At 44.8% G+C, this 26,420-nt stretch overlaps 1 protein-coding gene across 1 annotated transcript in view; it reads right to left on the bottom strand.

The window, feature by feature from the left end:
• Positions 1 to 25,993, bottom strand: part of LOC114605943 (V-type proton ATPase subunit S1-like) — a 48,000-nt gene extending 22,007 nt beyond the window's left edge. The window contains exons 1-6 of the mRNA XM_028747663.2: positions 25,767 to 25,993; positions 13,793 to 13,922; positions 13,616 to 13,684; positions 11,077 to 11,270; positions 4,302 to 4,342; positions 3,302 to 3,387 (exon numbers count right to left, since the gene is read on the bottom strand). Coding sequence (XP_028603496.2) covers positions 3,302 to 3,387; positions 4,302 to 4,342; positions 11,077 to 11,270; positions 13,616 to 13,684; positions 13,793 to 13,922; positions 25,767 to 25,879 — 633 coding nt within the window. The 5' untranslated portion in view covers positions 25,880 to 25,993. The remainder of the gene's footprint in view (positions 1 to 3,301; positions 3,388 to 4,301; positions 4,343 to 11,076; positions 11,271 to 13,615; positions 13,685 to 13,792; positions 13,923 to 25,766) is intronic.
• Positions 25,994 to 26,420: the final 427 nt, after the last annotated feature.

Genomic DNA, 26,420 nt, shown 5'->3' with positions numbered 1-26,420 from the left:
TGGACGTTTTATTATGCTTTTTATATGTGCTAGAAGCCACCCAACCTTCAGAAGACGCCCGAAGGCAGCCCTGGACAGAGAGGGCTGTCTGAGTATGTGTAAAACTAGCCTACTGCTCCAATTTACATTCATTTTCCTGTCCACTTTTCCTGTCCCGGAAGAGAATGTGGACCTCGAGCTGAAAAAGATTCCCCACTCCTGAAGAAAGTGTTGAAAGTCAATTGCAATCCTGTGTGTAGCTTACAACTAAGAGCCCCTCATCTGGAAGCAGACCTTGTCTCTAACCTTCTCCTTGCTATAGTGACAAATTCCCCAATTTAGTATCTGCTCTGGATTTTTTTCGGGTGTCATGCTAGGAAATGAGAACAAATGTCATCGCTGGCCTATCCATTTGTGTACACTTTGTCTCTAACCTTCATAAGAGTACGGTGGCATAATGGGTATAAAATCCCCCTTTATCACTGTAAGAAAACCAAGGTACTATCAAAATCAAAAGAGATGCTATTTCATTTCCGGCAGAAAAACAAACAACAAAATTCCAGTGCTGCAACTAGTGCTCTTCCTTTTACCAAATATAGGACTATCGCACAGAATGAATAACAAGACACTACTAACAAGCATATTTCACAGTCTCTGCGCCGTTCTGTCTACTATCTAGTCAAACTGATGTTTGCTTTCCCCAGAGTAACGCACAGCTAGCTTCAGCCAGCTTGAAGCAGTTCTGCTGTAATTATTTTAAACTCTGCTTTGTTTTGCATGTAGGATTCTGGCTGACCCAGCTGGGAAATCATTAAGTATATTGTCTACAGCTACAAGTTAAAATTTAGTTTCTTAATGTAAAGCAGTGCTCAAATGGAGAGGAAAACAGATGAAAACAGTAAAAAAGCCTTGTTCCCTTCCGTCTGTCTCCTGTGCATTCATTTCCCCCCTCCAGCACTCGTAATGCATTGAAAATGACAGTAGATGAATTACCCTTGCATCTGTTGGAGCCAAACTAAGGCTGAAATCCTAACCCCACCTGTTTGGGCATGAGCCCCACTGAAATAAATAAGACTTAGTGGACATGGTTAGGATTGTAAGCGCATAGTTCCCACTGAAATCAATGGGGCTGAAGTCAGGATTCCCCACCCACCTTTGGATGGGAACTAAATTATACTGATGGGCAGAGAAAACCAAAGGGGTATATGGGGAAGGGAAGTGGCAGATTGTCTGTCATGCTAACCAGGATGGAAGGTGCGGATTTTCTTATTTGCCCCTGCAGATCTCATTTTTAAAATTTCACACCCACTGAAGCTAATAAATTAACTATGACAGCTACAAGTTGATGTAGGTGATAAGCCCAATCTTGGGGCCTGTTGGAGAGATGAAGAAGCTTTAAACCCCATGGGTCCAAGGCCACTTCTGCCCTCCCTTCAATCAACCCTCAGAATGCTCTGTTCGGGTGTCTCATATCACACTAAAGGTAAAGGTAAAGGGACCCCTGACCGTTAGGTCCAGTGTAGCCGACTCTGCGGTTGCGGCGCTCATCTCACTTTATTGGCCAAAGGAGCCGGCGTACAGCTTCTGAGTCATGTGGCCAGCATGACAAAGCTGCTTCTGGCGAACCAGAGCAGCGCATGGAAACACTGTTTACCTTCCTGTCGGAGTGGTACCTATTTATCTACTTGCACTTTGAAGTGCTTTTGAACTGCTAGTTTGGCAGGAGCAGGGACCGAGCTCACCCCATTGTGGGGATTCAGACCGCCAACCTTCTGATCGGCAAGTCCTAGGCTCTGTGATTTAACCCACAGCGCCACCTTCATATCACACTACTGGGGAAAATATCACCAGCAGCAGATATATGCCTGCAGAACTCTTTGCAGTATATGCAAAGAGCCTACAGAGAGTCACCTCACCAGCTCTCCATGATGTTACTCTGTTACTCTGGAATTAATCCATTATCTTTGACCCTTGAATCAGACTATTCATGCCCATCTTGACCTCAGCTGCACATAAAATTTGTGAGGTTAACTTATGTGAAGCTCAGTAAAGATCACTTAACCAAAGACTTGAAGTTTAAGTTTGCGTTTCCAATTGTTCAGGCACTGAACAATGCCTTTATCGGAAAGGGAAATAAAATATGTACATCAATGATGGATTATGAATGCAGGTTCTGGTTTCTGTCCATTACAGTATCCCTTAAATTAAATTAAGGACCACAAACCTTTTTTGAGAGAGTTCTGCTAAGAAACTGCTAGGTCTCTGAAACAAGATACTGTGTGTTACTTTGGATTATCCATTGCAGGTTTTGAAGTTCACCAACCTGATGGACTCCAAAGTTTTGTTGGACTCCAAATCCCATCATCCTTGACCCCTGGCCATGTTGGCTAGGGCTGATAGGAGTTGTAATCCAACATTTGGAGGGCAGTGGGTTGGAGAATGCTGCTGTATACAAATTGTTAATTCACTATGAGTGTGTATCCTTATGTAGAAAAACGAAACAGCACCATCCATGTACAAAATGGAGGTAGCAGCAGGCTTTGGGAAACCTTCAGGTTTGCAGAAGGACAAGTGAAAAACAGGGGGTGAGGGAGAGTTGCTAAATCCATGAATGCTGCAGATTATAATGAGCACAGGAAGCTCTGTAGGATCAGGGCCCAGCCCAAGGCTGAAGGATCTTTGGTCTTCCGAGTGTTGTTGAACTTTACTTCTCATCATCATCAGTGGTAAAGAAGGATGGGAGTTGTGATCCAACAATATTTGGAGGATATCCATCAGGGAGCCCAGCCTTGGCCTAACCAATTAACTTCATAAAATGTCGCATTACAATACTGCGATGAGTGAATGGTTGTCTCCACAATATTTAAATGAACGAGCAGCTTCTGTTTCCACACAGCTGTGTGTTCACATTAGAAGCCATCTGTTTTTCTGTCTGAGAGCACTCCAGGGGCCAATAACCCTACCAGTGTAAAAACATAACCCATTTTATTTCATTTTTCTTACCAAATCTTGTGTCTTGTTTGAAGTTATGACGTGGGGACTGTCCCTTCACCCAAAACGTAACAGTTGCCTAATCCTTATGGCAGAACATTAGTGCTATATTTAAAGTGTTCATCGTTGTTAGTAACATTCATATTCTAAGTTTCTTGCTAGAAGCCTTGGTTGCTTTGACTTTAAGCACAGAGTCGCACCCCATTTGCTAAGCAAAATAATATACAAGCAAACATAACACTCTTGTGAAATGGGGAAAAATCAAACACTATATCTGCTAATTTGCCACATGCCAAACATTTGAGGACTCTAGGCTCTGGAAAGTACTCACCTTTGAAGGTCGCCTTGCTGTATAAATGGCCACAGACTCAATTCCTTGTTGCTGCAAAGACTTAGTATACTCTCCAATTATTTTGTCTGTAGACATAAAATTTATTATAACTGCTTAACAATGTCATTAAGTTCACCCAAAATTGCTACGATATCTTGGAAGGCAACAATTCTCAGGCAGTAAAGATGTGTCCGTGCTCATTTATATTGAAATATTAACCGTTAAACAATGTACTTGACAAATTACAAAAGCAAAGTAAGACATCTAAGTTTCCCCGATCAAAACAATGTTTCAGAAAAGGTACAGAGGCTTAGTGACTATTGAAAGTGATTAAAAAGTAAGTTGAAGTGAGGGAAAGATTAGATTAAGTAGGCAGACCACCAGCACTGCCCAAATACTATTCAGGCAGCTCAATTTTTTGCTAAGATATGAATTTGGTTGATATGTGAACTTTGGTTGACATGTGAAAATTGCTTTACAATAAGAGGAGATCTGTATTCCTCCATATGTTGTCCTCCATATGTTGTTGGTCTACAACTTCTGACATCACTGACCATTGACCATGAATTTGGGGAAACTGTGATGTTTCATGCCTTGAGTTCTATGATGGAGATATTGCTGTACTAATTAATGAAATAAAAGTACAATTGCTTATTATTGAACTCAACTGGCCAATGACCCCAAGAAGAACTTAGTGGATTTTTATAAGAACCATGGTATCCAAGGACACATCATTTTGCCATTTCTTGCAAGGAATCCTATTCGGAATAAGGGAATTTCCCTTTAAAAAAGGGAAACGTTGACAGCTATGGGACACATATCCACAGAGTAGGTGCGGATCACAGTGGATCCACTGCAACTAGATTTCTGTTCACTTTGTACACGTTATTCCTTCTCTAGCAAGGGAATACGCATGGAAGCCTCTTTCCCCTCTGAATGCTGATCTTTCATGCTTAATTGTTAATAACAACCTGGATCACTTGTGGATTGTTTCACTTACCATTTTCCAGGAGCTGCTTTTGAGTGGATAGATCATTCGTCCTAAATGGGAAACATAGAAAGAAAATGAAAATGTTGGAAGGGGAAGAATACTGACATGGCCTACCACTTGCAGTTGAAGCAACAAGACTACTATGACTTGATTGATAATGAAAACACAGGAAAGAAAAAAGAACAGCACAGAAATATAACAACCGAACAACTTAGCTCTGTGATTTTTTAAATTTTATTTTAAGGATTTTAGAAGAAGAGTTTGGATTTGATATCCTGCTTTATCACTACCCGAAGGAGTCTCAAAGCGGCTAACATGCTCCTTTCCCTTCCTCCCCCACAACAAACACTCTGTGAGGTGAGTGGGGCTGAGAGACTTCAGAGAAGTGTGACTGGCCCAAGGTCACCCAGCAGCTGCATGTGGAGGGGTGGGGAAGCGAACCCAGTTCACCAGATTATGAGTCTACCGCTCTTAACCACTACACCACACTGACTCTTTAGCTTTGCTAGACAGGGCATGTTCCAAACTGAATCATTCAGGGGACTCAGTAAGGGAACAGTATTCCAGAAGGGGGGGGGGGGAGCCTGCAAAATCAGATCACATATAGAATGCAAGGATAACTCCAGAGCTGGAAATCTAATCTTCAATCAGCAGTTTAATTTAATTCCGAAAGATGCCAGTTGTCTTGGGTAGAGATTGCAAAATGGAGAATACAAAATGGGAATTGGACAGTGGCAAGAGATAAAGGGTTAATGACCCCTGCCCCCCAACATCAGGGTCCCAAGGCTATGTAGTGAGGGGAGGGGGTTATCCAGATTGGGACCATAGCATTGGGAAGAGCGGCTAACCTTTTCCCTCATGCCACATTGTGACATAGAAGAGCTATGAAAGGCATGCTCCTCAACTGTCGCACTTTGACATCCTGGAATTACAGAAGCCAGGATGGCTTCTGATTGGATCCTGGGATGTCTTGTTTTGTCTCCTGTTAAAGCACAGCTCTCCAAGATGCCTGTTTTGGGGTCTGGAGCGTGCTCTCACACAAGTCACCTGGCTCCCGCGAGAACTCAGCCCCGAAATGTGAGCAATTGGGGGAGGTGCGTTCTCAAAAAATCACAACTTACACAGGAGCACGGCCCCCAAAAAGGTGCATCCTGATTTTCCTTTGTTTTATGTTTGGTTGGAAGGTATGGAAAGGGATAACCAAAAATGGCAATTTTGGCAACTTATGGCTTCCCTTTTTTTGCATATGTTAATAAGGGGGGTCTTTTTCTCCCCCCTTATCTCAATAAAGCCTATGGAGAGGATATGTACATTGATAACTCTTATGAATAACATATTGTAGAAAGAGTTGCAAAACCCATAAATTATATAAACTGGACGTAAATGTGTATAGCAGCTTTCTTGTTTTTGGTGAAATGGTTGCCTTGCAATTTTTGTTTTATTGTTTAAAAATTTAATAAAACTTTCCATGGGGAAAAACAATGAATGTGTTGTGTTTAGGCTGGCCCCTTAAAACTTAGATTTGTTATTAACAATGATTGCCTTTCTAAGAGATCTAATGTTTTCAGAGTAATTTGCTGTTGAGTAAGGAAAAGCTGATTAAAAAACAAATCCAACGATGGGTAAACTGACAGAAGAACAAGCTGGTATTGGATAAGACAGATAATCAGATCCTTGTCAGACTCAATAATTTATGCCTCCACTGAATGACTTTACGTAATGTGACTATTGACAACACCTATAGGACAGCCTATAATGAGAGATCATGTTTGAAGAGCAAGACAGAGATGCAGAAATGTCTGTATTAGATTAACAAGTCCATTGAGGGTAGTCCAACAGAGCCATTCAATGCAATCTAGGTATCTTGCATAATACGTAATTTTAGTTTATCTAGTCCAAGAAAAATAGGGGCCATGAAGTCGCCCTTGAACAGATAGGTGTAGGGGCATAGCAAGGGGGTGCGGTAGGTGCGGTCTGCCCCAGGTGTCACCACTGAGGGGGGTGACAAAATGGCGGGCGGCATTCTCCAGTGCCCACAGGCTCTATGTCAGGGCATGGGCAGGAGCTTTCACAGGACTAGGGCTTTCCTAAGTTTGTTCTCAAGAGGCAAGGTGCAGCTGCATAGGTGAGGCCGATTGGTAACTCACAGCACCTGGTGGCAAGAGCCGGGAAGGGATATAAGGTCAGCATTTCCCTTTGGCTCTTTGCCACAGCAATACGCTTCCTGCCTTGCTGTGTTTGGCTCCTTGACTCCTTGCTTCCTGATCCTCAGACCCTTGGCTTCTTGACTCCTGGTTTCCTGATCCTCGGACCTTTGGCTTCTTGACTCCCGGCTCTCTGACCCTTGGCTTCCGGCCTCCTGGCTTCCGGATTCTCATTCTTGCTCCCACCCCGCCATCTTGCCCCCAGTCCGGACGTCCTCCGCCAACCAAACCGTGACACTCTATGCTGTCTGCCCACTGCCTCTTCCCCCCAGCTGTAGGACGGTGTTATGTACTGAGTTGAATAGGATCCAAACTGCAGCAGTCTGATTGGTCCTAGAACAATAGGATCCAAAAGGCAGCAGTCTGATTGGTCCTAGAACAATAGGATTCAGAATGCAGCAGTCTGATTGGTCCTAGAACAATGCAGCAGTATGATTGGTTGGCAGGAACTACCCAATCATGCTCCAGATAGAAGTGAATCCACAACCTGATTGGCTTACAGTAGAAATCCGGAATTAGCCAATCATGTGCAGCCCATTGTGTAAATAATATATATAAAGCAGATACTTTGAGGGGACTTTCATTCATTCCTCCTCACCACTATGAGCTGAATAAAGAGCATGAAATCACTTTGCGACTCTGAGTATATTTCAGATGGCTAAGGCTCCACGGCACGCCCTGTCCCTATGGGCGCCGCACCCCCGTCCCATCCCATCCTTATGGGCGCCGTGTGCCCCGTACGTCCCTATGGGTGCTGCCCATCCTGTCCCTCCCTATGAGAGGAAGCCAGTGTGGTGTAGTGGTTAAGAGCGGTAGACTCGTAATCTGGGGAACCGGGTTCGCATCTCCGCTCCTCCACATGCAGTTGCTGGGTGACCTTGGGCTAGTCACACTTCTTTGAAGTCTCTCAGCCTCACTCACCTCACAGAGTGTTTGTTGTGGGGGAGGATGGGAAAGGAGAATGTTAGGTGCTTTGAGACTCCTTCGGGTAGTGATAAAGCGGGATATCAAATCCAAATTCTTCTTCTTCTTCTTCTTCTTCTTCTTCTTCTTCTTCTTCTTCTTCTTCTTCTTCTTCTTCGGGTGCCATGCGCCCCGTCCTTATGGGCAGTTCACCCCGCCCCTATGGGTGGTGTGCCCTGCTCCTGAGCACACCACCCCAGGTGCCTGAGAGGCTTCCTCCGCCCCTGGGTAGGTGTGCTGTTGATTCGTAACCTCAAGGCCCCTGCTGCTCTCCTGTCTTATAGTTCTCTACATTTAAACCATATTTGGACTTTAGATAGAGGACCGCATTTCCCAACAACTCTTGCAATGGTTCAAAAGGGACAATGCAACTATCCCCAAGCATACCTCCAAAACTAGCCAGGTCTAGCCAAGCTGCTTGGGGGAGCAAAACTGCCAAACTTTAGCCAAGTTGACCTCATGCTAAAGATGCATTAAATTGCCACCTGGTTCTCTCAAGTTGTGCCACCAGAGGTGAGGATCCTGTGCTGTGCACTCACAGGATGTTGTTGAATTCCAGCACACATGTTAGATACACATGTGTCTCTGGAGGAAACTGGCTGTATGGTATCTGCGTGTCGTGTGCATTGGGATATACTAGAGGGCAATACCTGTGGAATTGCTTGCATAGGTGAGGTTTTTAAGCGATTGCTTTGCACTGCAAGGTGGTGCATTTGGATAAAAATCACAAGAAGCACTCTCAAACCATTCAGAGTTGTGTATATGTGTGTGTGCATACATATATGCATGTGTGTGTGAATTCTCAGGAGTCATTCCAAAAAGCCGCCTAAGAAAATGCGAAACATGAAATTGTCTTCTGAATATGGTGCTACATGATAAGGCAATAATTTTACCTGCCGGTTGGAGTGCATTCATTTTTCTGTGGTTGTCCCAGAGGATAAAATATTCAGAAGGCAGGTTCACCATATTACTATGAAGGTGAAAAATCGCTCTATGCTAACTTTTAACATACAACAAATGATGGCGTAAATCAGGTGAACAGAATTTAGGAGATTACGAATAATGAAAGAGACACAGCACATCTAAAACATTTTTATTATATCAATATCTTTTTTTCTGTTTACTCAGATGATACTGGATTTTGCAGAATTGTTCAGGGTTCCTTTTTAAAAAATAAATAAATCCATTTATCATTTACAAATGTGTCACCTATTTTATTTTTGCCTGTTTCTTGTGTTGGGCAATAGGAGTCAAGATGAATGACTCGCCTCCCAGCTTTATTCAAATGATGCACTTGGAAAATTTAATAATATGGAATGTGTTTGGCATGTTGTTTTTCCTAACATGGTTCCTCAGTGGTATGGGTTCTTCCCTTAGGGAAAGGCCCATAGATCAATCATAGCACATAAATTTTGCATGTGGAAGGACTCAGGTTCAATACCCATCATCTCCAGGAAGCTTGGAATGATGATTCTCAAAGGTCATGTCCACACCATAAATTCATAACACAGACTGGAGGAGCCTGTGACTCTCTGGAACTTGTTGGACTATGGTTCACAAAATCCTTGATCAGCTTTCTTCAACTTGTAGTCCAGGTGTTTTGGACTACACCTCTAAACAGCCCCTGGCAGCATGGCCAATGGTCAAGAATGATGGGAGTTGTCTGGCTCAGAGGTCACGCTGGCTGATGGGAGTTGGAAGTTGAAATCAAACTTCACCTGAAGGGCTACAGGTTCTCCACCCCGGGCTATAGAAACCAGAGTGCCTTGGCATTAATTAAAGAAGTGATAACATAACGTGCGGCAGTCTTGGACTTTTAGAACATCATAGGAGGCAGTACCTGGTGGTCAAAACCTTTCATCTTCATAACAACTACTATTAATAATAGTAGTAGTAGTAGTACCCTGCCCATCTGGCTGGGTTGCCACAGACGCTCTGGGCAGCTTCCAACAAAAGAGTAAAAATACATTAAAACATCAATCATTAAAAACTTCCCTAAACAGGGTTGCCTTCATATGTCTTCTGAACATCAGATAGTTGTTAATTTATTTGACATTTGATGGGAGGGCGTTCCACAGGGCTGGCACCACTACCGAGAAGGTCCTCTGCCTTGTTCCCTGTAACTTTGCTTCTCGCAGTGAGGGAACCACAGAAGGCCCTCAGCGCTGGACCTCAAGTGTCTGGGTTGAACGATGAGGGTGGAGACACTCCTTCATGTATACTGGGCTTTTAGATGTCTTCTAAAGGTTATATAATTACACATCTCCTTGACATCTGATGGGAGGGTGTTCCACAGGGCGGGTGTCACTACTGAGAAGACTCTGTGCCTGGTTCCTTGTCTTTCTTCTTATCTGGCGATCACTCATCACCGAGTATTATTTTCTTCCATGAACACAATCTTAACAGTGATTCCATAAGTGACTGTGGAGGCCAATTCTGGATCCACATGTCCTTCCACAGTGGGGACACAGGTTTCCGGGCAGGAGTTGATCACAGTGAGGTTTTGCCAAATGTGCATTCCTCTTAGCATGTTTCTCCCTTTTGTCCTGAGTTTGAGCATCTTCGAAGTCCATGACACCTTTGGTAAAGTCTGCTCTCCAATTGGAGTGCTCACTTCTGGTTCCCTGTAGCTTCTCTTCTCTCCGTGAGGGAACCACCAGAAGACCCTTGGAGCTGGATCTCAGCTGAACAATAGGGGGTGGAGATGCTGTATCTATGAGCTGTATCCAATGCAAGTCCTACACAGAAAACGCCTATAGATGTGACTAACTTAGTTTCATTCATTTCAGTGAGTCTTCTATATGTATGATTCTTACCATAAGGCCTGTGTAAAAAGCCACAAGAGTTTTGTACATGCATGCAAGAGTGCTGTGAACTCCCTGAGATTTCTGGATGAAGGGTGGTGTGAGGATGGCAGATGCAGCATGGGGGCATACCCCCCACCTGATTTTAAGACATGCCACAGCGTGTCTAGCCGCCATGCCCAGTCTCTGCCCTTGGCCTCCCTCGCAGAAAGCTTTGCTTAATGTTCCACTTGGCTGGAGCATGACGAGTGAAGAAGAAGAAGAAAAAGAAGAAGTGTTTGGATTTGATATCCCGCTTTATCACTACCTGAAGGAGTCTCAAAGCGGCTAACATTCTCCTTTCCCTCCCTCCCCCACAACAAACACTCTGTGAGGTGAGTGGGGCTGAGAGACTTCAGAGAAGTGTGACTAGCCCAAGGTCACCCAGCAGCTGCATGTGGAGGAGCGGAGACGCGAACCCAGTTCACCAGATTACGAGTCTACCGCTCTTAACCACTACACCAAACTGGCTGAAGGCAGCCGTTATCAAGTATCAGGGAAACATTTGGGGGAAGCACCTGGTTTGACATGTCAATTGCTAACGCTGGAAATGTGCCTTGCTGGAAATTTGTTAAGTTCAGAGTGGTTTCACTACTGTTTCCAACTTTTGATTTCTGCTAATAAAAAGAGGCTCTGCAAAGCTAGCCGGCAGCTTGCTTGCTCCTACACAGGTCACATGCATTCAACTCCCATGTCATCCATCCTTATTTCCACAGGTGGCATACAAATTTAATAAATAATAATAATAGTAATAGCCTTTACAGCACCTCATACCTGCTGGTCACTGGTAGCTTTATCACGAACACATTGGGTTTGGATCCATTAACCATCAGCTGGGATGTTTCTTTGGCGTCTACATTTACCAAGGCCCAGTTCAGTGTTTCTTGGAGGTACCCTGAAAGGTGACTCACGGCATGGCAGTCCACAGCTGGCAAGACTAAAGAAGATGATGAAGTCCTCAGAAGTCCCTGCAGTAAGCACAAAGCACAGTTAATTATGAATTGGATGATTAAAGCAGGAATGATTGCTTTCTTTTTCTTTTTTACTCTGATAGGCTTGATTACAGTCTTTTAGAGCCTCCATTATGCAAAATAAACTCTGTTATCCTCAACAAGAATTTGACATGCAATTTCATTATATAAACAACCCGATAATCATCATCATCATCAAGCTGAACAAAAAAAAAAATGTTCAAGTGTTCACAATTTTCTGAATGTTTTTATTGGGGGGGGGAGGTTAATTAATCTCTGTGTGTACATGTGAAAATTGGCTGTTTTGCAAGCAGTTTATAGGTTGATGAAAAAGTCAACCTTGTGTTTAAAATAGTGTGTGTGTGTGTGTGTGTGTGTGTGTGTGTGTGTGTGAACTACGAATGGTCCTGTCCTATGATGTGGCATACTAGCAGTTTTAAGGAAGCCTCACAAGGCCACTTCCGAGCTGGAGAGGAGATGGGGTTGTGGGCTCCACGCCCTCCCCACGTGCGCGGGGGCTGAATCACAGCCCCCGCGAGACTGGGGGAATCCTCGGACGCGTCATCTCCCTGGCCAGCCAATCGGCCTGGGCTATTTAGGGCCAGCGCAGCCGAGGATTTCCCTCTCTTCTTCGCTCCAGTTTCCCACCCCGCCCGCCCTTAGGTTTGGCTCTCTGACATTGCTATGGACTTCAGTTGGTCGCCATCAAGGGGCCTGGTAGGATTTTTTTCCACTTGGCAAATTGGCACCAGCCATTTGGTTTTTCACCTACCTCGTAGCAAATCGTCACAACTTCCTCGGCATTGACGGTTAGGCATTGGTAAGGGTATTGTTATGCAGATGGGGGGGAGGAAGCGCCATCACCTTCCCCCAAATCAAAGGGTAGTCCGGTAAAGGATTCTGGGGGGCGTTGCCCTGTCTGAAGCCTATGGAGGTATGGGCCTAAGGCACGCCCCCGAGCAGTGACCCCAGGGGAGCTCCTAGTTGATGTACATCAGCAGGACTCTCCCTGCTGGCGGTTAACCCTTCAAGCAATCAGGCTGAAGCCGGTTAGTCGATAGAACCAATGCCTAAGCCAATACCGCTCAATTCCTGCAATCAATAAAGTTGTGACCTTTTTTCGCCCATTAACTTAAATGCTGTGTCTTGTGTCTTTATTTTCCAAGGGGGGAGGCGGGCACTCGCCACGCAATTCTCTCACGATGATTATTACAGTCGTCAGGCAGTGAAGTGACCTGCAGTTCAGGTGATAACACCGATCTCCACATCTCTCTGGCCCAGGTCCTATTTTACTGTATTTAAAGCCTCTTGCTTCATGATGCAATTGCATGCACTTGCAAAATGCACGGACTACATTTTCCACATTTACAAGGAACACAAGACCTCTGAGACATTTATCGCAGCTGATATTCTTATAGAGGAAGAAGCCACAATTGCTGGATAGCTCACTTGGTAGAGCATGAGACTCTTAATCTCAAGACCATGGGTTCAATTCCCATGTTGGGTGAAAGGTTCTTGCATTGCAGGCCATTGTGGTCCCGTTTAACTCTACAATCCTATGATTCTACAACAGCAAAATCCTTTCCTTTCTAATCTGCTCCCCACTGTACAACTGATGGCCAGGAGGGGATCCATACATCCCTAAGAAATCTGGCTGTGGCTTGGGGTTCCCCATTCCTGATTATAAGTATTTTAGTTACAGTACATTGTTCATTTCCCAAAACACAGACTCATTAGTACTCTTTGTTAAAAGGAGATCAAAGAGCCATCTGTTTCCTCTCAGGTAATGGCTATGTGAGCATCATCAAATCAATGGATAATTAGCATCACTACATTCCTTAAAGCATTTAGATTTCCTATCATCCAGGTTTGTTTGTTTTTTAAAATATGCCCTATTGCTGGAATGAGAATTCTTCTACCAATCATTCATTTAACTCCAGTGGAAACGTAGGTATTCAACTCAGAGTAAATTCATTCATTTCAATGGGTCTACCGTGAGTAAAATTAAGTTGAATACGACCTTTGGTTATCACCTATAATTTAGTTCACAAAATATTCCCCTGAACCTGACAGAATCTCCTTAACTGAACCACCCCTCAGAAGTTGAGAAACTCCCACATTGCCAAAGATCCACACACAGAAGAAACAGCAAGTCTTGGGTAACTTCAAACACTTTCCTGAAAATTTCAGGTGCTTAAGTTTATTTTATGACTATTTCTCCAGCTGGAAAGAGCCTTCAGCCTGTTACCAGAATTGCAATGTCTCTGTCATTCCTTTCAGGCGTCGTTTTGTTTTGCTTTTGAAAACTGCTGGGAGACGCCATATGAGATAGTTATGCTTGCCTGAACATTGCGAAACGGTGTCTCATTTCCAGAGGAGCCGGCGTAACGTGTGAAGTCATCCACACTAAGCTGAAAAACAATAAAAAGATAGCATAGGTCGCTGAGGGGGACATCTCGGCTCATTAGACACAAGCTGCACTCCTTGGCTATGAGACAAGACAAATTGCAGACACCTACCGCATCTTGAAGAAACAAGGCGACGTTTCTGGGGTCTGGAGAAGCCAGCGCTTGCTTCAGCAATGCGTGCAGCTCCTGCTTTGAGATAACATGCCCTTCATGTAAAGTGGATGCCAAGCCTTGGAAGGATCTGAAAGAAATTAATTTTTCAAAGGGCTGTTTACTTTTCTTTTAACGGGATCGAAAATTTCGCACAGCAGTTTGTACGTGTGTGTGATGTTTGTGAAGTGCGTGTGTATGTATTCCTTTTCGTAAAAGAGAGAGCGGTGCAGATGCTTGCATGTTGATAAATTAGAAAATGGCTTTCTTACCGCTGCCCCTTCCGCTTCTCTACTGAATTCTACACAATAAAAATATTATTTACAACATTTTAGAGATGATGTTTATCACTTTGAGCTATAAAGACTTAAAAATTGAGACCGGTGCCAAGGGTCCCAGTCACAAAATGGCCACCATGAAGTGTGTGGCCTAGCACACAATGTCTGTCACAGGGGTAGAGCATTGCACAAAATGAGGGAGTCATTGGTGCTTGCCACAGCTCCACTACCATGGGAAGTCAGTACTATGTCCTGCAGGCCTTCACAATCACAAAATACTGATGCTGTTGTCACCTATTAACAACAGGGAGCATTTCCTGGTACCAAAGAAAATATACAAGATGGCCAACCATCTTGGACTACTGAAATGCGCTCTACGTGGGACTACCTTTGAAGGTGACCTGGAAACTACAATTAATCCAGAATGCGGCAGCTAGACTGATGACTGGGGGTGGCCGCCAAGACCACATAACATCAGTCCTGAAAGACCTACATTGGCTCCCAGTACATTTCCAAGCACAATTCAAAGTGTTGGTGCTGACCTTTAAAGCCCTAAATGGCCTCGGTCCAGTATACCTGAAGGAGCGTCTCCACCCTCATTGTTTAGCTCGGACACTGAGGTCCAGCTCCGAGGGCCTTCTGGCAGTTCCCTCCCTGCGAGAAGTGAGGTTACAAGGAACCAGGCAGAGGGCCTTCTCGGTGGTGGTGCCCGTCCTGAGGAATACCCTCCCATCAGATGTCAAGGAAATAAAGAACTATCTGACTTTTAGAAGACATCTGAATGCAACCCTGTTTCTGGAAGTTTTTAATGTTCGATGTTTTATCGTGTTTTTAATATTCTGTTGGGAGCCACTCAGGGATACCCAGCCAGATGGGTGGGGTATAAATAATAAATTATTATTCTTATATTTAATGATGATGATGATGATGATGATGATGATGATGTATGCCTACAGCCACAGATCTCAGGGCAGTTCACAAGGTTGGTGCTTTCCAAATAGAGCATGAACTGAATGCGGAAAACCACCTACCATGTTAAATTTCCCACAATTCTCAGGAGCACCCAGCATAACCCAGATGGGTGGGATATAAATAAATTATTATTATTATTATTATTATTATTATTATTATTATTATTATTATTTCCACACACTCCCCTGCAGACACAGAGAGCACACACATGCACTCACCATACACACAGAGGCTGCAGACACACATACATGTCCCTATTTCTCATCACTTGTGCGCAATCACACAATCCATGTCTCCATCTCTGCTCAGGAATGTCTCGCCCTCTCTCACACACAGCATGCAACTTTAAAGTAGGCTAGTTTTGTGGCAGGATCCATGAAAACAAATGCATAAGCTGAGAACTATTTATATATTTGAAAAACTAATATTAAAAAAACATGAATGCATATAATTTTGTAAATCTTCTTTTGATTCTGTTGATGAAATGATTTCCAGCCATTTAATGTGAGGGTGCAAGGGGAGTTATGTAACACAATGTGAAGCTCTTTTCTCATGAGCTGCTTCCATAAGCATTTTAAAACATGTTCCATTTACCGTCTGCAAATTCATTTGTGTTTTGAAGGTGACATTAAATAGGCACATACATAGCCCATGAGATTAGAAATTACTTCAGAGCTATGTCTAGAACTTGCAGACAAAGAAACATCTACTACACAGTGTTCAGAGCAGAAGATATAAATAAACCTGTAAAATCTCACCAGAGAAAGCCATCAGAATTCTGAATTGTTTGCTCTCTGTTCTTAACGGAAGAAACAGTTGAACATTATGCAACTGGTATTGCAAAGCACATTTTGCTTAATCAATGTACAAACCATATATTAGCTTTATTTGCATAAGGATGACCCCCAATGCACAGGAGAGCAAGGAGAAAATACACCAGGGCTTTGCTAGCAGAGAGCTATTGTGAGGATTCCCAGGTAAGATCCTCCCTCTATTGTGTGGGCAGGTAATCCCTCCCCTACCTGGCCTGGTCTCCTTGGCAACGCTTCCCCCAGGTGGGATTGGACAACTGACTGAGGTAGACAGAGACCTCCAGGTATCCCACCTGAGGGAAGGCAAAGCCAAGCCTATGCTGATGGGGCCGCTCCAGATCTAGGGGCTGCACGCGACCACGCAAAGGGCGCCCCCCGTTTTAAGCGGGGAGCGGTCATTGTGCGTTCTTCCTGATCCATCATTTCGAGGATGAAGGAAAACATTCCTTCATTGCACTCTTGAGGCAGCTTCAGATAGTTAAGTGACTGGTGACAGAGGAAAATGCAAGGAATCTCTATGATGATGGTGATTTATTAAATTTGTATACCGCCCTATACCCAAAGGTGTCAGGGCAGTTCACAGGATAAAATCAGAATATGAAACCACAAAATGCATAATCTAAACAACAACGAAAAACAACCCAATAAAACACACACAAACACACACACACATTTTAAAAGGGCATAGGATGTCAAACAAACAAAGGTCTGGTTAAAAAGGAACATTTTTGCCTGGTGCCTGGTGAACTTCCCTGGGGAGACCATTCCACAGAAGGGGAGCCATTGAAGAAAAGGCCCATTCTTGTGTTGCCACCCTCTGGATAAGATGCTTGTAGACCCCAGCCAGCAGGTGGTGGCAAGAGCTGATGGGAATTGTAGTCTAAAGCATGTGGACGATACCAGGTTGACAAAGGCTAGGTTAATCTCTTGATCTCTGAAGCAAATCTGAGACTGAAGCAAGCTGATTTTTTAAATTAAGCTTTGTATAAAATGAAAGCCCAGAGAGCAATAACAACATATAACAAAACAAAACAAAATCCCTATAACAGGTGCTCCTGTGGCTGCACCATTATTTCTGTGTATTAAATATGTAAGTTTGGTTAATATATTCTTGTTTTAACTCAGTCCCAAAAGAAGTTGGTGGCTGACATTCAGTTGTCCCTTCATCCTTACATGTGGTGAATGGGAACAGTTTAGCCATGAACTGATTTCTCTTCATTAACCTTCTGATCAAACTACCAAATGATGTTAATTTTTCAGCTAGTACAATCTGCCAAGCCCTGTTGATCTCACCATTTACTAAGCAGCCAGATGCTGACTTTGGGTTCTTAAACTAACTGCATGGTGCCAATGGAGGCTCCACCCCCAACTAAAATAGCAGCTTTGGGGTGTGTATACACACAATTTTGGGGGGGGGGACCGCAACAGGGGGGAAAGAGTCAAACTTTCTCAACCCATTGCAGTTCTAACACAGTCTGGTCTCCTCTGCATATAGAAGCATGGCACACACAAAGTGAAACATGGACCACTTATAAAGGCCATCTTCAACTCAAAAATTCCATCAACGGTGTCTCCGAAATTTTTTTCACATCACTTGAGAAGACAGGTGAACAAATGCCAGTGTACTGGAAGAAGCAAAGATCACCAGTGTCAAAGCAATGATTCTTCAACATCAACTTCATTGGACTGGTCATGTTGTGCGGTTGCCTGATTATCGTCTTCCAAAGCAACTACTCTATTCCGAACTTAAAAATGGAAAGCGTAATGCTGGTGGTCAATAAAAGAGGTTTAAAGACTCTCTCAAGGGAAATCTTTAAAAATGTAGTATAAACACCAACAACTGGGAAACACTGGCCTGCGAGTGCTGCAATTAGGGAACAGCCTTTACCAAAGGTGTCATGGGCTTTGAAGACGCTCGAACTCAGGACAAAAGGGATAAATGTGCTAAGAGGAAGGCATGTTCGGCAAACTCGCATTGGATACAGCTCATAGATACAGCATCTCCACCCCCTATTATTCAGCCCGGATGCTGAGATCCAGCTCCGAGGGTCTTCTGGTGGTTCCCTCATGGAGAGAAGAGAAGCTACAGGGAACCAGAAGTGAGCACTCCAATTGGAGAACAGCCTTTACCAAAGCTGTCATGGGCTTTGAAGACGCTTCAACTCAGGACAAAAGGGAGAAATGTGCTAAGAGGAAGGCACGTTCGGCAAACCCACACTGTGATCAACTCCCACCCGGAAACCTATGTCCCCACTGTGGAAGGACGTGTGGATTCAGAATTGGCCTCCACAGTCACTTATAGACTCAATGTTAAAACCGTGTTCATGGAAGACAATCTTACGTGGCTACGAGTAATCATCAAAGCAGCAAACAGAAGCATGGTACACACAAAGTCCTCTTCCTGTTATTCACAGATACCACTGAATGTCAACACACTTGGGCTCATTTTGGAAATAATCCTCTTTACAATCCATTCAGCTTTCACATCTGTGCTTGCTCACATAAAGCCTTTGGGTTTTAATAGTTTGCTGTTTTCCGGGGCTGGAGGAAGAAGGAAGAAGAGAAGAAGAAGAGTTTGGATTTGATATCCCGCCTTTCACTCCCTTTAAGGAGTCTCAAAGCGGCTAACATTCTCCTTTCCCTTCCTCCCCCACAACAAACACTCTGTGAGGTGAGTGGGGCTGAGAGACTTCAAAGAAGTGTGACTGGCCCAAGGTCACCCAGCAGCTGCATGTGGAGGAGTGGAGACGCGAACCCGGTTCCCCAGATTACGTGTCTATCGCTCTTAACCACTGCACCACACTGGTTCTTGGCCTTCACTCAAAAATGGACTGTATGATAGACTTCCTTCAATATATCGTGTCAATGCAGTTCTGTTGTACGTGACCCTTTGGATTTTTGGTGGAAATGGTCACACCTAGGAAACTGACTCAGTACTTTAAAGAAAAAAGAAAGAAGAATTGATTCTCCATGCATTGTTCCCGGAAGAATTCAGCACATGAGCAGTCAAAGAGAGAAGAGGGAGAAGACTAGGAAGAGGAGGTGTTGGAAGCTTGAAGGGGTAACGGGGCTTAGTGAGCTGGGAGAGCCTGTGGCAGAGAGAAGTTCAGAATCAGAGGCAGAAGCTGAAGCAGGCGAGTGGAAGGAGGGAGGTTAAGAAGCAGAGAGGAGTCAGGCTGGTGAAGAGTCACGGGTGTCTCCCCACACCCCACTATGACAAGCTCCCCTCCTTGCCTGACTCCCAGAACCAGAAGAGGCATGAAATGCGAGGAGCATAGACAGGCATGCAGGCACACTCTCCGACTGCTTGGAAAGAGAGGAGGAGACATAGATGGCTGTGGAGAGGCAGGGACCTTCAATCTTGGCAACTGATTTCATGGCGTAGGGCCTACAGGGCATGAGGTGCTGTGTTCCTTAGGCCTGACACTCAGCCAAGTCTGTGGTGATCATTTTTCGCTAATAAAGAGTCAGCGCTAGTTTTGAACGGTGTGGTTTACTGGCGAGCTTGCTCTGTGACAGAGAAATGTGCAGGAGAAATGTGCAGGAAAATGTGTGGTTTCTTTTTAAAAATAAAATAAAATAAGCAGCTGTAAAAATGTGGCAAACAGCAATGAAGAATGAACAAATGAAAAAAAACGGAGGCAAACTGAAATTAGTTCAGCCATCCCTACTCCTAAATGTGTATAAGATTTCAGGTTGAAGGAGCTAATTATATGTGGTTACATGGGATTATGTTTATCTGCATGTCTTACAAATATATAATTTAGAATAATATAATTATATTTTACAGGTTCTGTAAGTGGCTTTATAAATCTGATAAACTCTCTAAATCAAGGTAAGTTCTTCCTTTAATTTAATTAGTAGAATCTCTGAGGGCTCATTGGTGTTTTGGGTCCATGGTAGCATTTTTTGGCTTTGTTAAATTATCTACGTGGTTCACATCAGAGCAGAGAAATAAATAAACACCACCTAAAATGATTCTGTGGAGAACAAACACCCATCTATTTTGTTTTAAATAATGTGTGAAAATAGCACAAGTTTGTGTGAAATAAATACTCACAGATGGATTTTTCCAAGGGTTTTTTATTTAATTAAAAAAATCTGCTATTAATTTAAAAATAATATGTGAAACATGAATCAGAATTAATTAGATGTAACAAAAATAATAAATGACATTACATTCGAAGGGATATGACCACAGAAAACTTTTGGAAAGCTAGGATTCATTGTTAAAATGCAGCTCATTTTACTTCTCGTGGGTTCATGGCCTATTTAGAATCCTTCTCTTAGAACAATTGGTTTTCATTCAGAACTGTTTTGCATTTTCGAGACGAATGGTGGAAGCCAATCTTCTACCAACATCCCCCCCCCCCATGTTGTTATTTCCAAGTCAGCCTTTCTCAACTTGGTGCCCTCTAGATGTTGGGTGGTGCAGGTGATCTCCCCCCACAGGGTGCCCAGCCAAGAAGATACAAAATTGAGAAGATCCATAATTATGGCTCCATATTATGAAAGATTACTAAAGTCCACCCCTGAGAGATGCTGTGGACTACAACGCCCAAGAGCCACTGCAAGCATGGGCATGCGATGGTGAGGCTATTGAGAGCATAGCTTCACTGGCTGGGGTTGATGGGAGTTGTAGGCAGACATGGAGAGTACCAGGATGAGGAAAGCTGATCTATATAGTTGCAGACCTGCTTTTGTTGAGAGAAAAGGAGAAGGAATACTATTCTTGGCATCTAGAAAACTGCTGAAAGGTAAGGAACATCACTATCCCACTCTGCAACCATCCATAGTCACTTCCGGCCAAACAATTTGCCAACCAAACATTTAGAGCTTGCAAGTCCACAAGTTATCTATCAGCCCAAACAGTGGCAGATTTGTTGAGTTTTGGTCATTTTTGGTATGGTTTTCAACCAGGAGGAGGCCAACAAACAAGAAGACTCCTCTCCTGCCCGGTCTCATGTAAACAGATGCCCCAATTAAAACAATTTCAGGATCTGCATTCAGCTGCTAGAAACCGACGGAAGATACTCTGGTTGCCGACGGCGGCAGTTGGAGCTACATAATTAAAACCAGCGGCTGCTTTAGTGGAATTTCAAACAGGTACCGAAGCATCTCGCTGAGTGATATGACTGTGACAGCCCAATTCACTTCTAGCCGAGGGAATTTTATTTGGAGTGGCAACCCAACAATGGTCTGATATGAAATGTCATCTTCAAATTTAGTACGTCTGATTCCTCAAAGAAAAATCTCTTGCCCATGCAGTCAGATAGCTCACCTTGTTTGTATTCACAGGATCATTCCATCTGCCAAATAAAACAGCCCGCATCTCTCTTTTAAACAGGAAGAGGGAAATATTGGTCAGAGTGGCACTGTCAAATTGGGGGAAATCATTTATGAGCTTCTTTCGCTCCCAATCTGGGCACAAAAGCAGGCCCTCACTATACAAACTGTCAAAGGTTTCCTCTGATTGAACGCTATGGATATTTCAAAAGAACAGGCATGTGGCCTTCTGTGGCAAAGAGCCAAAGGGAAATTGCTCCTACCTACTCTCTGGCTGAGGGACGCGGGTGGCGCTGTGGGTTAAACCACAGAGCCTAGGACTTGCCGATCAGAAGGACGGCGGTTCGAATCCCCGCCACGGGGTGAGCTCCCGTTGCTCAGTCCCTGCTACTGCCAACCTAGCAGTTCGAAAGCACTTCAAAGTGCAAGTAGATAAATAGGTACCACTCTGGTGGGAAGGTAAACGGTGTTTCTGTGCACTGCTCTGGGTCACCAGAAGCAGCTTAGTCATGCTGGCCACATGACCCGGAAGCTATACTCTGGCTACCTCGGCCAATAAAGCGAGATGAGCGCCGCAAACCCAGAGTCGGTCACAACTGGACCTAATGGTCAGGGGTCTCTTTACCTTTACTCTGTGGCTAGCAAACAGTGGTGGAGGAAGCTGCTCGGGCAACTGGGGCGGCACACCCAGGGGTGGCGCAAGCCACCCATAGGGCTGGGGGTGTCAGAAGTACGTGCAGAAGCCAGGCCCTGTGACCGGTAGGGCTTCGCAGGACAGGGGCTTTCCTACGTTTGTTCTCAAGAGACAAGGCGCGGCCACACAGGTGAGGCCGATTGGTAACTCACAGCACCTGGCTGCAAGAGCCGGGAAGGGATATAAGGTCAGCATTTCCCTTTGGCTCTTTGCCACAGCAACACGCTTCCTGCCTTGCTACGTTTGGCTTCTTGATCCTTGAACCCTTGGCTTCTTGACTTCCGGCTCTTAGACCCTTGGCTTCCTGGCTTCCAGACGCCTGTTCCTGCTCCTACTCCACTGTCTTGCCCCCAGTCCCGATGTCCTCCGCCAGGACTTTGACTGCCCGTAAACCGGACCATGACAGGGGGAGAGGCAGCAGGCGGACCGCTTGGGCAGTGTGGCGCCTGCACACGCCCAAGCCTCCACATCTATTCCAGGAGAGACACGTGGCTTGGGCGTGCGGCAGGCCCCGCAATGAGCACCACCCATCATTTTGTCACCCCCCTCAGTGGTGACACCTGTCGTGGGCCACACCCACCTCACCCCCCCTTCCTCCGCCCCTGCTAGCAAACTAGCATTTTTAAAAATAAACAAACTGACCTTTTTTAGGTTGAGCAAGAGGTGGTAGTGAGCATTTCTTAGAGCTGCTATCTAACTGGGGTGGGGGGACCTTAGTCAATGAACCGTATGAGTTTTAGCTTGATTGAATTTGCACACATTTGCCTCTGGAGATGCCTGCATTGTTGTGTTAGATGGCAGACCAGGTTTGTTTCACCATGCAAGATAATAATAAAGGCATTCCCTCTTCTCCCTCTTTTCAGGTGGTGCATGCTCTCTGCTGGTTTTGAAAGGTACTTGCAAAAAAGGAATTAAGGGTGCAGCTCTGTGGTCCCTCAGGGGCCATGACATGTTGTGGATCTCTGTGGCCATGGCAGTAGAGGGAGAATCCCTCTGCCCAGGTAGCATGAAAAGGACTTGCAGCTATTGCCACTCTGCTGTTAGTGCACCAACAGCAAGGGTGGGTGAGTGTGCTCTGAGGGGGGGGGGTTGGTATGGCTTATTTAATTTCCCTGCCACATTCCCCAAACAGCTGGGGAGCTGGCATAACAATATCCCCTTCCATTAGAAGCGTTGGAAGGCATTTTTTTAAAAAAAAAATAAAAAATAAACTGTGATGGAAGGAGAAGAGAGGAAAGATACATGAATCTGGCAGGTCTTCAACCTTTGATTTTTCCCTTGCTTGACCCAACAAGATTTCTCTGCCCCAATCTGCCCCCTGACCAACTAGGGAACCAGATTTAGGACTGACTGGCCTTTCAAACAGAGCAGGGATGAGGAACATGTGGCTCTCCAGATGTTTCAGGCGGGCCAGGGATAATGAGAGCTGGAGTCCGAAAGAATCTGGAGGACCACAGGCCACTTCTGATTAATGTCTTCAAATAGAAATAGGACATATGGACTTCCTCTGTCCAGACCTGCATTATGGGCACATCGAAACTATGCACGAAATGGTTGTGCAATGCACAATCACAGTTCAAACCACAGCAGTCATTTCCTATCTCAGCAGAGCTTCTTGACACCATAATAGAGGAGATACTTCAAGGACAACCACACCCTTCTTCACCCTCCCCCTTCCTGTTGTCAAACGTCTCCTAGGTCAGGCTGTTGGATTCTTGAAATTCAAAGTTCACGGATTCCTGAGTGCATCACACTACAAACATAAACCGGCTTTAATATGGAATCGGGGAGAAAGAAACCGCACGAAGCAAGTTTCTAGCAAGTTTCTGGCTGTTCTACAGGGAGAAGCCTGGCTTTATTACCTGCATGAACTGAAGTTTTCTAATTCTAGGTCATCTTATTTCTACAGAGAAGAGCTCCTGTTTCACCTGTTTGTGGTGACAACAGGTGCAGCCATTATCAGATAAGGATAAAGGGCGAAGGGGACTTGAAAGCATTTTCATTTTTAATAAGCAGTGTTATTTCAGAATACATTATTGTTTTTCCCAACTGTCTATTTGCTTTCAAAATTACAGAACTTAGGTTTTTTTAAAAAATGCACTTAGCCCCCCCCCCTCTCTCTCTCACACACACACACACATGCACACACACACACACACACACACACACACAAACTTTGGGCTGGCTCAATCAGGTAGCAAAGTAGGCCATTTTCCAGGGCCCCCAAACCAGCAGAGGGCACATTGCCCTAAACAGTTGTTAATATTTCAATTTTGCAGAAAATTATCTAAGATGATGGGATTCTGGTTAACAGCCAAACGTGCCACAGAAGGAAAGTCAATACAGCTTAATAAAATTATGTTGCCATGCCCTCTGTGTTCCAGGTTTAGGGGGTCCCATGGAAGGTGCCAGACCCAAGCCCCTCACCCCACAAATCCTGAGGAAGCATTGATTAGCGTTCTTCCAGAAAACGTATCCTTCTGCGAGCACACACTGTGCTTGAGCTCTCCACAGAGGAGAAGCGTCCTTCTTCAGAGGCAGAAAGAAGAAGCAAAACACTCCTTTCCTCATGGCATTTTGTCCCCATCTAGTTATTTCTTACAGGCCTCAGAGCTCTGGGAGACATCCAGAACCCCTCTTGCCCACACTGAAAGAACTGCAAGAATGGAGAACCTCCAGGAATCACATGTTCAGTTCTTCCAGTTCTGTTGCATTTCTCTGACGAAAATATGGACATCCTATAGCTCAGACCATTTCCTGGACTTGGCTCACAAATGGGGTCCAAGGCAATATATATATATATACAGAGGTACCGCGGGTTACAGACGCTTCAGGTTACAGACGCCTCCGCTAACCCAGAAATAGTACCTCGGGTTAAGAACTTTGCTTCAAGATGAGAACAGAAATCGTGTGGTGGTGGTGGGAGGCCCCATTAGCTAAAGTGGTACCTCAGGTTAAGAACAGTTCCAGATTAAGAACGGACCTCTGGAACGAATTAAGTTCTTAACCCAAGGTACCAACCTGATGCCTTACCAGTGCATATAGTGACTGAATAGTAGTGCCAGATTAAAATCAACACACACACACACACACACACACACACACATATCATAATGGAGGTGGAGGCGGGACAGCCATCTGGCCAAAACAGATACTAAATTATCAGGGCTCAAGAACCAAACATGCCATAATAGAAATGTCTTAGAACAAGGCCATCAGCACAAGGTGGGGGGGCAAACAGATTCCCCCTCAGCATAGCCTTAGAGACTGCATGCCATTGCAGAGCCCCTCTCCTGCATACCTACCAACCAAACCTTTGACATGAAACAGTGCTAAGGATCTGAATGGTCGAGGTAGGCAGAAGCACAGAGGAAGGGATTTAAGACCTTCAAATATCCTGGCCTTAAAACAGTTTAGGCTAGGGGTAAGGAACCTATGGTCTTCTACATCAGGGGTCAGAAACCTTTTTCAGCAGGGGGCCGGTCCACTGTCCCTCAGACCTTGTAGGGGGCCAGACTATTTTTTTTGGGGGGGGGGGATGAACTAATACCTATGCCCCACAAATAACCCAGAGATGCATTTTAAATAAAAGGACTCATTCTACACATGTAAAAACACGCTGATTCCTTGACCATCCGCGGGCCAGATTGAGAAGGTGATTGGGCCGCATCCGGCCCCCAGGCCTTAGGTTGCCTACCCCTGCTCTACATGATGCTAGTCTCCAACTCCTACCACCTGTGACCATTGGGCATGCCAGCTGGGGCTGCTGTTGGGTTGGAATCCAGCAACATCTTGAGGACCACAATTTCTCACCTCTTGGTTTTAGGCCTTTTTTAAAGGTAAGGAGCAGCGATCTAAAATGGACTGTACTGAGGCTTATCAGAAAGTCTCACCTGTGTGTCGACCAGAGCAGCATTGGCACATGATCCAAGGACAAAACTCCTTTGCAAAGCACGCTTGAGAAGCAGATGAGTTGTATCCACGAAACAGCGCTGCATCTTGCCATGATGCCGGCAGGGTTTGTGTGTGGCTTGCCGCTTGAACAGGAAACTATAAGCCAGTCAAAGAAGGTGGAGAAGGAAGGAAGAGAGATTTTGACACGGCTGGGTACTGAAGCTTCTGGCTTCCAGCAGGACTGTTTTGAGCCAACAAAGGTGGAATTGTTTTATGATAACAAGAGAAAGCAAACCAGGTCTAACGTGGGTGTGAACTTTCAGATCACGTTGACATCAAGAGAAAGTGTTCTTCTATCCGGCTTCACATACATTTTTTGGAGGCAGCAGTTAGTAGTTTGCTCTGAGTTAGTAGGCTCATGCTTACCTCATCTGAATTTCCCACAGCTATAACTTAAGCAGAGTTTGCTGGGAGCCATTGGCAAGGCTGGATTAACTACTGAGAAAAATAAGCACGTGCTTAGGGCCATCGGGTGGTGCTGTGGGTTAAACCACAGAGCCTAGGACTTGCCGATCAGAAGGTCAGCGGTTCAAATCCCCGCGATGGGGTGAGCTCCCGTTGCTCGGGCCCTGCTCCTGCCAACCTAGCAGTTT

The sequence above is a fragment of the Podarcis muralis genome, chromosome 10, assembly GCF_964188315.1.
Source record: "Podarcis muralis chromosome 10, rPodMur119.hap1.1, whole genome shotgun sequence".
NCBI lineage: Eukaryota > Metazoa > Chordata > Lepidosauria > Squamata > Lacertidae > Podarcis > Podarcis muralis.
Note: the sequence above shows the minus strand (reverse complement) of the source record. Positions and strands in the feature narration are given on the sequence as shown.